The sequence below is a fragment of the Protopterus annectens genome, chromosome 1.part1 (genome assembly GCF_019279795.1).
Source record: "Protopterus annectens isolate FY-2018-M chromosome 1.part1, PAN1.0, whole genome shotgun sequence".
NCBI lineage: Eukaryota > Metazoa > Chordata > Ceratodontiformes > Protopteridae > Protopterus > Protopterus annectens.
In genome coordinates, this window is record NC_056726.1 from 1768961668 (window position 1) to 1768977842 (window position 16175).

Sequence of the window (16175 nt, forward strand, 5' to 3'; positions counted from 1 at the left end):
GGGTTTGTCATGGGGGTAGCAAGAGCCTTTGCCAATATCCGAAAGCCCAGGGGTGACAGGTGCAAGCCATCCCTAGTGAAGCATCGTGGCTTGTCGAACATATCATCCCAAGCTGACAGGCATTGGATCCCCTTTGAATGACACCAGTACTTAAGTCAATTGTTGAAATTGATCATCTTGTCTTCATATTGTGGCATCATTCTTGGTGAGGGTAAGATGCTACTCAAGGTCAGGGTCATACCGGCCTGGGCTACTTGCTCAGAGAGCTCCTTTATGTCTCTTTTCATGTAGTCCAGGGAGGTACGTCTCAGGTCATTCACACCAGCATGGACAATGACTGAGTCATATTTGTACTTGCCTTGGAGGGACCTGAGTGCTTGTGTTATGTGGTGGATCCTAGCGCCCGACAGGCTGCTCACCATGACCCTCTCCTTGTTCAGCCTGGTGAGCGGGACGTCAGTGTGCCTGACGATAGCGTTACCTATTACAAGTGTATCAGGTGTGTTGTTTAGTCTTAAGGGCTGTGACCGTTTGGCACACTGGCTTTGTGAGATATGTGTTGCACGTGTTTTGTTTTGGGGTAGCGGCTGCTTGGGTGTCTGCTTTGGAGGTCTCTGCTGCTTTGGCAGATCTTTATTTACAGCCTCCGGGTATGTTTTTGTGTGATTATGTGTTTGGTTTGCTGTCATGGTAGGTCTATGTGAGACTGGAATTGTAGTGAGTGTGGTTTCCTTCTCCTCCTGACTGGTTATGCCAGTACTGAGTTGAGAGAGCTTAGCCTCCAGTTTGGCTATATGGTTGCATCTCTCACATGTGTTGGAATTTGTTGGGAGGAGGAGAGGGTTGTCTGTGTACATGAGGCAGTTGTAACATTGCCTCAAGATTCCCAGATTCACCAGCTGGACCGGAGAGGAGATTGACAACTGACCTTTGGACATGCTAGAATAATATTGGAAATTCCTTAAAAATTGAAAACCAGGGCCACTGGGGAGTGAGGGTGTAGTGCTTTTAATTTTTAGTGCTGACTTATATAATTGCTTTAGTGAGCAAGTGCCAGGTAACTTAAGTGCAATGTGTTACAGGTAACTTAAATGCAAAAATGACAAACAGTAACTTTCTTTCAAGTGAAACAAGGAAGTAAGTACAGTAAGCAATGCAGGTATCACTAGTGATCCACAGAAGTGCTGAGAAGCCGCGTATTAGGTGGAATTAGTGTTCCTGGGAAATAACAAGCAAACAAACAACAAGTATATAAACAAAGCTAGATTCAGCAGGCCTGGATCTAGTCTATGCTACAGCAAACAAGGTGTACCAATTTCAGTAAGATACAGTTCAAATATTCAGGCACTATAAACCTTTAACCAGAAATTCCCAGCTCAGAAGGGCAGAGCCCAGCCTCTTCTCCCACAAGAGTGCAGACCACAAACCTTCTTAATGTAAAATAACTGGCCTGAAGCCCAAGTGCTTAAACCAGAACTAATACACTTTAAGAATAACAGACACTGGGCTCTCAATCAGCAGTTCCCAACTTAGAAAAGGCGGTTGTGAGCAACTTTAAGTGGGTTTGAGCATGGTTTGAATGATGGTAAGTGGTGATAACATACGGTTAAATGAAAAGGTGCTTACACTGTGTAGGCTTTGCTTACCAGTGCGCAAATGTGCTTACCATTTATATTTAAGTAATGCTTACACCTACTAAGCATAGCTCAGCCCTGATAACCAGTGATTACATTCCAGTCTGATGAAATAGCAGGGTAATGACATCTTTAATAAGTGTATTTAATTCCATGTACATAACATACTTCTATGTGCTGTCATTACAGTAGCAAGGGGTGTGAGTATACTGTATGGGACACCTAAGTATATATGGCTAGTACAACAATCTTTTCTCTTGGTATGTCTTTCATACATAAGTAGTATCATTCCAGGTTATATGCAGTCATACTTGTATCATTAAGTTACTACTATTAACAGTGCTTTCCCAAGTAAGAGTAGATTGCAGACTATAGTACTGGAACCATACACCCCTGCATGCAAAGCTGGACTCTGTGTACTGACTATTGTGTTCTTGGTGTGCGAGTTGTGTGTTATTAAGTATTTTCTACTGATATTGATCTGATATGTGGATATTAACTGTAGACTACTATGTGTATAGGACATGTCATTGAGGGGTGTTGTCATGTAGTAATGGCACACCTATCAGTGTCAGATGTCTATCTGTCAAAATGTTCATACTAATGCATAACCTGTTGGTTAGTTGATTTCTGTCTGTCCTCTGTACAGATGTGCAGATGTCAGTTATCCATTTTGTCTGCTTACAGGCAATATATGTTTGACTGACACTGGCATGTCTGCCCAGATGTGTTATGAATGCCACAGCTAGGAAACCCCACCCTGTATGCACCACATGCCATGGATACCTCAACTAGACTACCACAGTCAACAGAACATGCTTGGGTACAGGTCTCCAACCCAGACACTGGCTATGTTATGTAATATATGTTGCATACATGTCAATTGGAGCACCTCACTGGCCCTCTGCAAGAGAAAACCAGATGATTAGATGTTGCATTTAACTGTCACCCTGGGATCACTCAAGTGGCATCAGTTAATAGATGGCCTGCTGACAAATGTCAGGTGGCATGATACCAGTGTACCCACATCCCCTGCTCTTCTCATCTCTCCATGGACATTAGCCTGGTACACACCTAGGAACACCTGCACCTTTGGACCCCAGTACTGACAAATGTGTCAGTGTGCATTACTAAGAATAACAGTGTATGTGTGTTTGTAAACTTGTAGTTGATAATACCCTGAGGGCCTTCTCACCCACTAAACCCCCCATTGTCATAGTCAGAAATGGCTGCTGCTGAAATTGACATTAAATGTACCTTGTTACACTCTTCACCCTATGGGCTACTTGGAAATTGCAGTACCAGCATGACACTGTTGTACAAATGGGTAGATAGGCATGGGTTACCCTCTGAGTCCTGGCAAGTGTGTGTATGTGTGTGTGTGTATTTGTAGGAAACAGCATTCTGAGGCCACATTCTCCAAATACAATACACACCTTGCCATACATTATAAAGGACAGTGATGTTGCTGACATTAGGAGAGCCATGATAAAGCCTCATCCTACTATCCATGTGGCATGCAATAAATGTATATCCCTGTAGTAGCACTGATTAGATAGACAAGGGGTTGTATTGCAGTCCTGGTTAATGTGTGATTATGGGTATGTGAGAGCATTATCATGGGTTTCAGTGAGTAAAATATCCAATGTGGGGTGTGGGTGCTGGTATACTGTCTTTACCCCCAGTACATGTCCCAAGGCCCACTGTATGAGGAGTACTGTCACCATCAACCATACATGTAACTGATTACACTATCCAGCCCAATGATGTATGTGCTGTATGCAAATTCTCTGTAACAAAATGGACTCACTGACAAAGTAGTTAGCACTGATAAACCCAGGTCTCTCAGATGTGTCTATGACTGTTATGTGTTTGCCAATGTGTATATGACAGTATGTCATACTATGTATTGTTCATTAACACCCAGTACATCTCCCATTACTATATTGTACAGGGCCTGGTGATGCTCTTCACTTAAGAAACTCAGGACACACTTCATCCTAAAAGCTGTGTGGTGTGTGCAATTAAGGCCAAACACATTAATAGTAATAAGTACATAGGTAGGGGTTCTACTCTCAGTGTTGCCAAGTAAATGTGTGTGTGTATGTGAAGGGATCTACTTTGGTTTGCAGAAAATACATGTCCCAGGAGGTCATTTGTCCGAGAACTGACTGACAAATGCTAACATTTCAAAGGAATCATCTTGTGGAAATTCATTCCATCAAAACTAGAAGTAGATGTGTAAATGCCCTCTTCCTCACTGTACAGCTATACAGCGATACTGAAGTTGGTATATATACTTGGGTGTGGATGTTGTGGGCACAGCCACCCTCATTGGGGTTATTGTTGTGTGTATCCCCCCACTTAGTCTGCTGTAATACTGTACAGTTTATGTTAACAGGTTAAGTTGTTGTTAATCACACTATGTGTGGTTCTACACCACCCCGCACCCTCCAAAGTGGAGGGCTGTGCCACCTACACCAGTACACCTATGTTTACCAACTCCAGGTTTGCACTACATTGGGGAAGAAGAAATATACCTTGCCAGTACCATTGTTAATGACATTAAACTGGCAGACTGATTATTTACTGATGTGATGTTTTGCCTATTTTGTCTTGGTGGAATTACATAGGACAAAATGAGTTCACTGCAAAATTAAGTACATCCATGTGTACAGTATTCTCTGTGTATTGCATCAACATCAAAGCCTCTGTGTGTGTGTGTGTGTGTGTGTGTGTGTGTGTGTGTGTGTGTGTGTGTGTGTGTGTGTGTGTGTGTGTGTGTGATATTCACAAACATTTGGTGTGTGCCAACCAGTACAGTTACCATTGTCCACTGTAGAAGAGCTGCTGACATCAGCCACCATGCACTCACCTGTATACACCCCTCAGACCTATCAGCCATGTGGCACATGCAGTAACTGTTATACAGACCTGTTACTTGTGTTCAGCTGTACCCAGGATATGACACAGTCAATGTGTCACCACAGTGCCATACACCTTGTAGGAAACAACAGCAGACCAACATCTTGTTGACACAGGTACCTGCAACACAAACTGAATACATTATGGAGACCACAATCAGTCAGTGTTAATAACAGCTATAATGCATCATGGCTGGACAGCTACACATCCTGACAGGGAAGCATTAAATTTTCCAGCTGAAAACATGTTACACAGCATTACATTGCTAAACCTTAGTACATTCACCCTGTGCATCAGAACCATATTAGGATGCCCCTGCATCGATGGTATGGATGACAGGGATGTGGCATAGGTATCGTCATATGCACAGGGTGTGTTGCAGGTTTGCCAGAGACCTAGGCTGAGCCATTTGGTTGACATCATGTGTGTGTGTTATGGGGTTCTTTATCAACTGGGCTGTACAGATGTGGTGTTTGTAGGTATGGAGGTGCTCTTGCTTTGTTGGTGATGTATGTGTGTGTATGTATGCACACAGTTCTGACATGTGACTGCCCTATACAGGGATTTGTTGGAAAGCTGCAAACAATACATGGCAGAGTGTACAGTTCACCATGTCTGGCCACTGAGATGAGAACTGTTCCTGCCAGGGGTTCCACAGGCACTACCAGGTAGAAACCAGATATGGTACTCTCCCCTGATGATGACAGATTCTGCTGGATCCGCATCCTTGTTGGGACCGGCCAGGACCATGTGCACATGGCCTGCTGTGTTGTGGTGTGGACAGCACCCCCCCTGCAGTGCTGGTGCTGGTACTGCCACTATGGGAGAAGCTGTGACTTGCTGCACGTTGATGTAGACCTCCACCTCTTGGTGTTGCTGACCTACATCCACGTGGCTGTCACCCTACTCCCACCACATGCTCTAACACAGACACTGCACTGTCGAGGATTCCCACCATCTCACCCAACCATCTATCCAGGACCTCTGCAAAATAACGGTGGGCACCTGCAAGATCACGGATGTTGTCGAGTACAGCAGAATGAGTAGCCGTCTGGAGCTTCAGACTCAGTCTGGTGTAATGTTCCATATGTGCCTGTTCCTCTGTGTCTGGTGACACCTGTTGTGGCACTTCTGCCAGGGGCATGATGTCCAGCAGCCCTCCTACGAGCACCCCTGTAGATCTGCCTGTGTGTTACCTCGCTGGTCACCTGGCTATGGATGATGTGTACAGACACACTTGTCATGGTCACCACACTGTCCTGTCCCATGCCACCACCTGCCAACTTTCCCTCATCTATGGCCACTGGTGATGGGGTATTTATAGGCATTGTGATAGTGTGTGGGGATGGGGTGGATAAAAGTGGGATGTCAACCGATGGCACAGCTTCAGCCCCTGACAACTCTGTCTGTGCCTCACCATACCTATCTTCATTGTTAGAGTCTGTAATGGACACTAACATCAGTTTGCCTGCAAGTGGGACCCTAACATACCTTGACACCTGTGAGGGGAAAACAAAAAACATAATTTACGACCACCTGTACATCATTGCTTACATCTACAAACACGCACACACACACACACACACACACACACACACACACACACACACACACACACACACACACACACATTTACAGGTGAGGTGGTACAAAGATATTACACAGAACTTTCATTACCCAACAGTCAACATGCATGACATATGGCACTCAACAGCATGCACTGCAGCTATACTCAATTCTTGTTGCCAACATTATACATCTCTGTGATGCATGAGTTGTGTTAGTAGGTGATGCCCCTTCCCTTGGAACACACTGCATCCATGTACACAGTATTGCTGTGCACCTGTTCAGCACCCTGGCATGTAATGTGCACCATACCTCATGAGTGTACACACCATTGCTGAATGTGTATATGTGTGGCAGTTATGTTTGCTCTGTTCCCCACAGCCCCTGTGTGTTTGTCTGACACATACCTGGGATGATATGAGGACAGATGTCAATAGTGAACGTCTGACCTCTGATTTGCAGATCTCATCATCAGCAGTGCATGTATGAGCAATAAAATCCAATTACACTGACAACCTTCAAAGCTTACTGTGGCTATGAGGAGTGTACACACCCTTGCTGATAAGCCAGCCTCTTCCATGATATGCAACGGGACCACAATACTGCATATGTTAACATTACACACACCTGATATGTGACATATGACCTGTGCAATCAAATGCAGTATCAAACAAAGTGTTAGTTGTGCAGATGCTGATTGAGATACATAGAATATGTGGGTTGCATGAGTGTGCAAACCTTTAACATGATGGTTTGTTGCAGCACCTGTTAAGTGAACTACAGCAGTCACTGTTCCTGGAAGGGGTATACTAGCATGACCCATCTTCACTTGACATTATTTGGTCACTCTGCCCTACAAATGTCCCCCAACTCTGCCGGATTACAAGATCAGCTCATGTGCACAGCCTTTGGAGGTCACACAGTGTCTTCGCTATTGCTGTGGAGTCAGGGTTATGTCTGGCACAATTCATGACCTTGACTCTGTTCAGATACAACCATTCTTAGTGAGCTGTGGATGTATGCTTCAGTTCACTGTTGTGTTTCAGGATGACACCCCACCCCATCCTTAACTGTATTGCAGATGCTTGACAACTATGGGCCACACATGAGAGGCATTTAGCAGTGTTCCAATTTCAGAACGTCATGTCTACTGGCCTAGTTCCTGCTAATGAACAGCAAACCTAAAGGTGTACACTGGCACTAGCAAGGTACAGATGGGGATGGAGGGCCTGAGGTGGAGTGAGGTGCTGCTTGTGCACCATATGTATCTTTATTAATACTGTCTGTAGGTTTCAGCCTTGGTCTCAGTACACCATTGCACATTGCAACACATGCCTTTGGGAGACTTGATGTTATGCATATGCTACCTGTAGAGACCCCTGGATGATGTTTCCTGTGGAACAACTCTTCCATATGATTACCCTAACCCATAGGCCACACTTATGCAGATTCCAGGTGATTGTCAACACAGGTACTGCACAGGCAGTACTTGCTAGACATTCCTGCAAGTCCCTCAGTGTTGCTGCATGTTTCTGGGCAGCCTCTATGATCAGTTTGCAACATGTGTTGTCATCTGTCTTGGATGGGCATCTGTTTATTTTCTACATTAATGTTGTCCCATACTTCATAGTCACATACATGGCTGTCTGCACTGTTTGCCATGGTATATGCAATGGTGAGGTAAGGCTACTTCTCCCACTCCTGAGTGCTACCGTTTGGATATGGGATCCATTCCATGGTTTGTAAGATGTGTGCAAGCCACAGCTGCCTCTGTTGCAGGTGAGTGGGCAAATGTCATGGGCATACTTCTTGAACAGCAGACCATTACTAGGTGTGACATTGAGGCCCTGTACTTGATGGAAGGTGTGTACTCAAGAAGAGTGAATGGTGTCATTACCTCAAAAGCTGCTTCTACAATATGTTATTTGGAGTGTGCGCACACGTATGCTTCCAGTGTTTGTTAAGGTATATATTCCCCATATTTGTTGTCCTAACATAGGATTCCATATTACACATTCATTGCTCATGTAGGATCACATTACAGGTTAATGTGGTATTGTGATATGCCGTTGTGTAGATCTGTAACAGTTGCCATTGTAATAGTGGTGTACACACTGTTGTAGCTGCTGTATAAGGGTAATGTTTCAGACATGTCCCTACTGTAGGCCATTTGTCCCACCATTACGTTCATCTCTGTCCTCATATCTTGCACTGACAGGTTGTTAGGTATACGGCAGGACTCTTACATACCCTTCAGATATGCCACCATGGTGACCACTGTGATGCAGTGCAGTTAACAGCAACAATAAGTGAACATGTACAGCATGTATTATGGGTAGGTGTGTTAAATATGTGCATGGCAAATACCATGGCCATAACATGATCGGTGTATTGGCACACCTGAACAAAACAACTCCATACTCACCAGCTGCTGCCCCAGTTGTATACCAGAGGGACCTACATAGTTGTGTGAGAAATGTAATGTCAGTAGCCACACCTGTGGTATTGGTACAGGGTGGGAGCAGCATTTCAGTACATCAACAGTACAAACCCACAATACTAGAGATTACTAGAGGTTATGCACATCTATTCATTACTACACTGCAGCAACAGACTATGTTATCTGACTTATGCATGAAGATACTTTACAGATGAAGATGGATAAGCAACAGTGGCCTACTAATGTGCCCTGGGCCTTACCTGCATGCTCCTCATCCATTGGGTGGGTAGCATCTACCTCCACAAGGCTATCTTCAGGTTCCTGGCTTGGCTGGCGGGCGGGTGCCCCAAGGCTCCTCAGCATGTGTCAGTGGGGGCTGGATGGCATGACCCCCCCACCTGTGGCTAGCTGGTCCCTTCTAACTGCAGCAGCACACTGACAGGCATGGCAGATGAGATCAGTGTAATGATGTCGCACCTGCTCATAACTGCAGTTATGCAGGCCGACATCATTTACCCTGTGGATGAGATCATTCCACAGGGTGGTCCTCTCCTGCAGATCATGGGCCCTGTGTCCAAAGAGGGTTCTGTGATGTAGTACAATGAGTTTATGATAATATCATTCTCCTGTGGTGTATAGACAGGGAGACATTCATGGGACATGGTACCTGGAAGACATAAACAAAAAAAAGTCAGAGGACCTCATACTGCAAGGATATAATAATTGTTAGGATATATGTTAGGATATATGTCCCAACAGTAGGTTTGGTGTAAACATACCCATTGATTTGTGTATTTAGATTATTGTTGCAGATATGGTGGGTGGGGAGAGAGATGTCAATTAACATCTTATATATCCTTGTAGTACTCACAACGTTAATGATCATTGCTCTAATCATTAAGGTACAGGTATTATTACAATTGGTTTGGGCAGTGGTATGTTTGTACACAGTGTATACTTCAACTGTCTTATAGCTAAATTCTACATCTCTTACCTGGTAGACCTGTGGAGGGAATGTTTATTAACACTACCTGACTGTTTCTACACATATTCCCAGATTCTGAGTTAATATTATGCACATACCTCTCAATCTCTTAATGCACACACTCTGGACAAAGCCTGACAACATGGTGGTACAAATAGGGATGTATTTTTTATATTGCTCTTATAAACTTGGAGAGTTGCTAGAGTGACATGATTTGTTTTAGTATACATTTTCTGAAGGTTTTGAGGTCTGAAAATCAAATGTCATGTCATTATTTAGTGACTACAATTCTGAGATCATCCCACAGATTTGCGAGGGGGACAGAGGAACAGGCAGAAAATATGAGGCAATTATCTGGACATTCTGAAAAAATCTGTACTGTTGAGAGGTATGATTATGCATACAGCTTACTACCACTCACAGTATTCGAACCATGGCTGTGCCTGCTAAAAATACAACACTTTTAAGTTTCAGCAGAGTGTGCTATTTGGATAGTGCTGTCAATCTCTTCAGTTTTTTTCTGTCCAACTCTCTCTGGGTTGTACAGTCTGAGTTTGTACTTAAAACAGTCTTATACAGACATTCCCAGACATTTTTTATGTAGCACAATGTAGGTAACAGTGGTTAATACATTACTATTCAGAGAATGCAACAATAAATGCCATATAATACCAGAGTAAACACAACCGGTCCAGGATTTAGAGCTTTTTTGCCAGGCAGTTACAGTTTTATTTAAATATGACCTATATGGGATTATTACTGTCATATTGTCTGGTTTATTCATTACAACCCATACACAGTTTTTATACTGCCAGGTGACTTTCTACTACTTTATATTTATTTGGTATGACTACTACAAGCAGGATTGTTACTCACCAGTCTTGTGATGCAGCCTTTGCAGCCTACTAGCATGGGCTTCCTGATTCACAGCCCACTCAGCTACAGCTGTAAGGGAAATAGAGAAATATTAAGGCATACCTATCCATCTTATACACATTAGTAAACAGTTATTGGTATGAGTACTTACACACTGCTTGGACATCATCCCTCTGCCTTGCTTCTTGGACCCACTCATCAAAGAGCTCCCTTTTTCTCCACTTCAAGTCAGCATAGTGGTGCCAGACCTGCTCACCATTCCGAGGGATAGCAGTGTTATTGGTGAGATCATGAGCGAGATGGTTCCCGGCTTCTGCTTTATATTGGGAGCCTTGGTACTGGACCTACAGCAGTCTCTTGTCATTGTTTTGTACCAGGAGTCCTACCATGACCTTGGACTCCTGTATGCCCCAGCGCTGCGCACAAAAGCACATGCCTTCACCAACTCCTGCCATACGGCCTAAAGTGGGAGGCTGCAACCAGTTATGAGCTGTTTTCTCAACTGTGGGGTTTAAATATTGCCAATATGCCATCCTTTGCCATGATTGGATGGTTTTAAATATGTTGAGCTAAGCTAAGCTACGGGCAAACCTGCTTAGCTAAAGTTGACAGTGCTTAAAGGGACAGGTTCAGCACTGCTTACCAATGGGAAAATCCACTTAGCTAGGCTACTCATTGCTTGGCAGTCATATTTAGACAATGCTTACACCTGGTAAGCAGAGCTGTGCAATGCTTAGCATTGCTTATTTTTCATTTTATAGACTATCTGCTGTATGGCATTGATTCATCATTTATTACATATTATAACTTTGCTTACTGTCCCTGACATCCCCCAATGTGCTTTTATTACATTTATTCCTGTGTGACTATACTGTATGGGGCACTTGTGTTTATATGGAGGTTTCACAACTTTATTAAACTGACACCTCACATCTGGACCTAATGCAGTAGGCTGGTTAACAAATATATATTACTTAGTAGTTAATTATAAAAAAAAAAATTTTATGTACTGCTTTTACATGTAATGTTCAAATTGGTTACAGTGGGGATCAAACCAGGAATAGCTGCTTGCAAAGCATACACTCTAGCCACTACACTATTGAAATACTGCTTATGCTGGATGTCTCTTGCTATTTAACTTCTTGTGTTATTTAAGCTGGACTAAGCGTAGCTAAGCAACGGGCACACCTGCACAGCTACTCTTAAACTTTATCGCATTTATAAAAAAAAAAATTGTTGTGTTATTTTATTTGTACCCTTCAGAATATCCCTGCTAATGCTGAACCTGTTATTCTATCAACTTGCTTTGTGGGACAATTGTCTCTTTTGGCTTTGTCCACATTCCTTACTCTGACAGGTTGGGAGGTGTGCGCTATGTGCTTATGCTACATCTGTTATTCTGACAACATTTGTCTTGGTAGGGACGATTGTCCCTTATGGCTTTGACCCAGATTTGTTATCCTGACAGGTTGGGGGTGTTATGAGCATTCTCATTCATTTTAAATTGCCAAAAGGCAATTCTGGAGTGCAGGGAGCATGTATATTGTGAGAGCTCTGCTCTCACACACACCCCCTGTGCTCATACATGGAACCGTATCCGTTTTAGAGCATGGCAGTGTGCCTTCATACATATGCATGGCACACTGCCGTGCTGAACGGGAATGGTCCCTGCTGTGCAGGAATAACTTATTCCTACATGGATGCTTGCTGAATCCCAGGGGTGGTTTTATGTCTCATGTATTTATTTATTTGCTTTTGTTTACTGGGGATAGTCCATCTGGGAACTGAAATGTCCATACATTTCTGACATTTCAAAAGAAAAGCAGTCAACAAACATTATTTGTAAAGTATCTCAAAGCAGTCAACAAATATTATTTACAATGTGTATCAGATTGAGGAAATCCATATTTTCAAGATATTGTGACCAAAGCCAAAAATACTATATTAATATACTTGTATAGTATCCATAGTGGACAGAGTTAGGATTGCATATTTCAAACTGCAGTTGTACTACAGTTGCTTAGTTTATTAGTTGCCAGGTAATATTCTTCTCATATCTCTTCTGTGTGCTAATTTGTCTAATATAGTTTTTTGTTATACTTTAGGCACCTTTCAGCTACGTATTGATCTGCATGATTTTGAAAACAACACTGGGTTTGCAACCTACAATGGATTCAAGATATTGGGTGAAACAGAAAAATACAAACTAATTCTGGGAACAATGGCAAGTAGTAACATTGGTATGTCCTTTTTTATTTGTGGTTTTCATTTTATGTTATTGTATCATGAGTTCAGCAATCATGGCTCCTACATTTGTATCATGTGCTACACAAATACTTAAACAGCTGATGTATTCTAGGTCATGTGTATCATTGTCATGTACTCCTGGTTAAATGAATTGTCCTTTGGCAGGTTTGCTGTTACTGAAAACATCCAATGGATAATCATCTCTGTACTGGGTCTGAAACTGGCTAATCAAGTGACAGTTACTCAGTGGCAGTGGTGTGAATCTATACTTGTCTAGAGCTATTGTTATGGAGAGAAGGCCCCTCAACACGGTTGTACCACCAAATAACTTGTATGTATAGCTATACATATTGTGCATAACATTTGGTATTTAAATATTTATGATGACACACTTTCTTTCTCTGATGGCCTTCATGAAATATTAAATTGGTGTCCCTCTGCTGTCAAAATATTATGCTATATGTTACCAAGCATGTTTTGATATTTATCTTAAAAATGAATGCATGTAGTACCTCTTTCTTTGACTAAATTATGGAAAATGATACTGAAGAGCTTTACCTTGATTGTGCAGTGAGGATTTTTGTTTTCTTTGCTTCTTTCAAACTGAGTATGCACATTAAGGGCAATAACAGAGTAACAGTCTATATAATACTATTCAACCATAGGATGAAGTAGCAGCTTACAGAATGCATATGACTTGTCTCCTCTAGCTTAAATCTTATCCATGAAAGCTTGGCTTGAAAAGCAACCAATAAAAGAACTAATGGATAAGCAGAGTATGAAGAGGTTAAACAATTGTTGTCAATGAATGATAAGGGCATTTGTTGGAACAAAGTAAAGCAAAACCTGTGGGGGGGAGACAGAGTTGTCTCAAAAGTTAAGATAAATTCATGGCTTCAGCTCAAAATGTTTTATCAAATGTCACTTTGTTCAAATTTCAAATTGTATATCTAAATCGGTAGATAAGGTGGTCCATGCCAGCTACTGAACTGACAGAAAACCAGAGAAGACAAACTGTGTTATTAAGGTATGTCTCCTTTTGTCTTGCTGGTAAATCATTTAACTATACATCTCACTTGTTTGGCCAATTAAAGCACATAGTCTCCTTCTACAGCCTCTTGCCAAACAACATGATCGGACAGGGGGGTTCAGAGATTCTTCACTAATATGATAGAGAGATTTGCAAACTGAAAGACTCTACAAGATATAAAAATGCAGACCATTTTCTTGTCTCATACCACTTCCTGAAGGGGGAAATAACTGTATTTTTTCTATAAACCAAATTATAACTGAAACTCAAACCAAGATAAACAAAAATAATAGCAGGAAGCTAAAACGACAGAGACCGTTTATTGTTAACGCTTTCGTACAGATATTCTCATGCACTTCTTCAGACAATGTTACCCAGCTAAACATGATTTAAAAATGATCAGTAATTTAACCAATTAAACAAATCAGTTGCTCATTAACAGAATCAATAATAAATCCAACACTATTAAAGGAATATTCCCTAGTTACTAAACAATACATCAACACATAAATTAACATTAAAACACTCTATCCTATTCATTCTCTTCATACAGTTCATGAAAAATTATTATAGTGCTTTACAATAATTACTAAAGTTCTACCATCAACCAAAGGCATACTTGTTAAAAAAGATTATTTTTACAACACTAATATACTCATGTAACCACCTAGACATCAATGCATACATCGTTTTTTTACCTGTCCAGTGCTTTCAATTTTAACAGGCACTTAATAGAACATGCTTCATTCAGTCCAGGATAAATATGTGCATTTGTCTGCAATTGTCACAGCTACGGCATATGAACTTAGGAACACCTTGACTAATAATTGGGATCTCATTTTAGAGGACCATACAATTATGAATCTGGTGGGCACGAGACCCTTGGTAACTTTTAAATGGGGCCCAAATTTGAAAATGCTGTTTGAAGCCCCTAGCACTAAATATAGACATGCTCAGGGGATGTTTAAATTCGGACGCTGCAAAGACAATAACAAGTTGATTTATGATGCTTTCTGGCAATCATTAGAACTTCTCTCAGTCAACCAGCGAATTCATTCTCCATCACTGGAACAAGAGCAGATCTGAGGGGGGCTGTCAATCAGGCAGCCATTAGGATGGTTCAGGTTTTTCTCCAAATGTCTATGCACATCCTCAGTCAAGTCCAAGGAAGCTTATGTACAGTGCACATCATGTCTCCATATGCCTCAGTCATCTGGTCTGCCCCCATTACAAGGCAGGCACTTCCATGTTAGCCCTGGTTTCCATCTGGAATGCTACCGTGGAGTGTGTGCTCATAAGCACTTATCCCTCTCCTTTCCCCATGCCAACCCTAACAGGCACCCAAAACACTAATCAAACTCGGGTTACCTGGTTTGTAGTCAGGTCTTCATCTCTGTGCACCATATGCATAAGGTCAGACTGTCTTTATCCTTCACACATAATTCTGTGGTGACTCCTCTTCAGACATCTCTCTAGATCCTGATGTCAGGAATCTAACTCTGTCAAGAGTTAGTGGCTGATTTATACTTCTAGAGCCAGTTTCTCTTTGTCAGTTATCTAGAGTCAGCTTCTCTCTGTCAATTGCCATGAAGAGATGCAAAGCTGTGTCTTGCCTGCCTGCTTTAGAGATAGAAATTGTGTATTTCTCTTTTCTGGCACACCATCTGGAAAAGACAGACACAACCAGTTTGCAAAAAGCAGGCAAAATACCACAGTAAGCTGGGCACTTCTTTGGTATAATAGTTATTATGCCAAATGAACCAACCAGTGTAGAACTACTCATATTAGCAATTTGAGAAGTGATGTAATACAGGGGTGGCCTATCCGCATTCAAGTGACTGCAGCCTGGATGATGCTGAGTTTTGACATTATAAGGCTGGAGAGTTAAAGTCCATGCATTTAATCTTGGATTACAGGCCTTCTAATGTTAGAGGCACAGTCAGAGGGAGCACGGCCAGTGAGTAACACAAATTCATTACTTAATAAATAGTACTTTAAAGTGATGAACGCTCTAAGACATTTTGCAGCAGGAAGCTGCACATGAAGAATAAAAACAAAACAAAACAAAGCAAAAAACTGTATGTCTGGCATTATGGACTGACTGTATTCATCTGTGACAAAGGCATGGTGAATGTAAGAGGTAAAATCATGAATGTCTGGTCAATCAGATCCAGTTCAGATGTACAAGGATGACTCTGTTGATGTGTGTGTGTGTGTGTGTGTGTGTGTGTGTGTGTGTGTGTGTGTGTGTGTGTGTGTGTGTGTGTGTGTGTGTGTGTGTGTGTGTGTGTGTGTTGCGGAAGCGTGTATCTGTATATGTATGTTTGTTTATGTGTATCTGGGCTGGGGAGTGAATGAGTAGGGTGCCTGTGACAATGCAATGCATGGGGCACTGGAGGTTATTACTATAGAAACATGCTTGTTGATACTTACATTAATCACTGCACAATTCAGAGACATTCGAGTTAGCCA

General features: G+C 42.1%; 1 protein-coding gene across 1 annotated transcript in view; it reads left to right on the plus strand.

The window, feature by feature from the left end:
* LOC122812120 (ficolin-1-like) overlaps nt 1-16175 on the plus strand; it is a 418766-nt gene that overhangs the window by 388164 nt on the left and 14427 nt on the right. The window contains exon 7 of the mRNA XM_044084413.1: nt 12532-12666. Within this exon, the coding sequence (XP_043940348.1) occupies nt 12532-12666 (135 nt within the window). The remainder of the gene's footprint in view (nt 1-12531; nt 12667-16175) is intronic.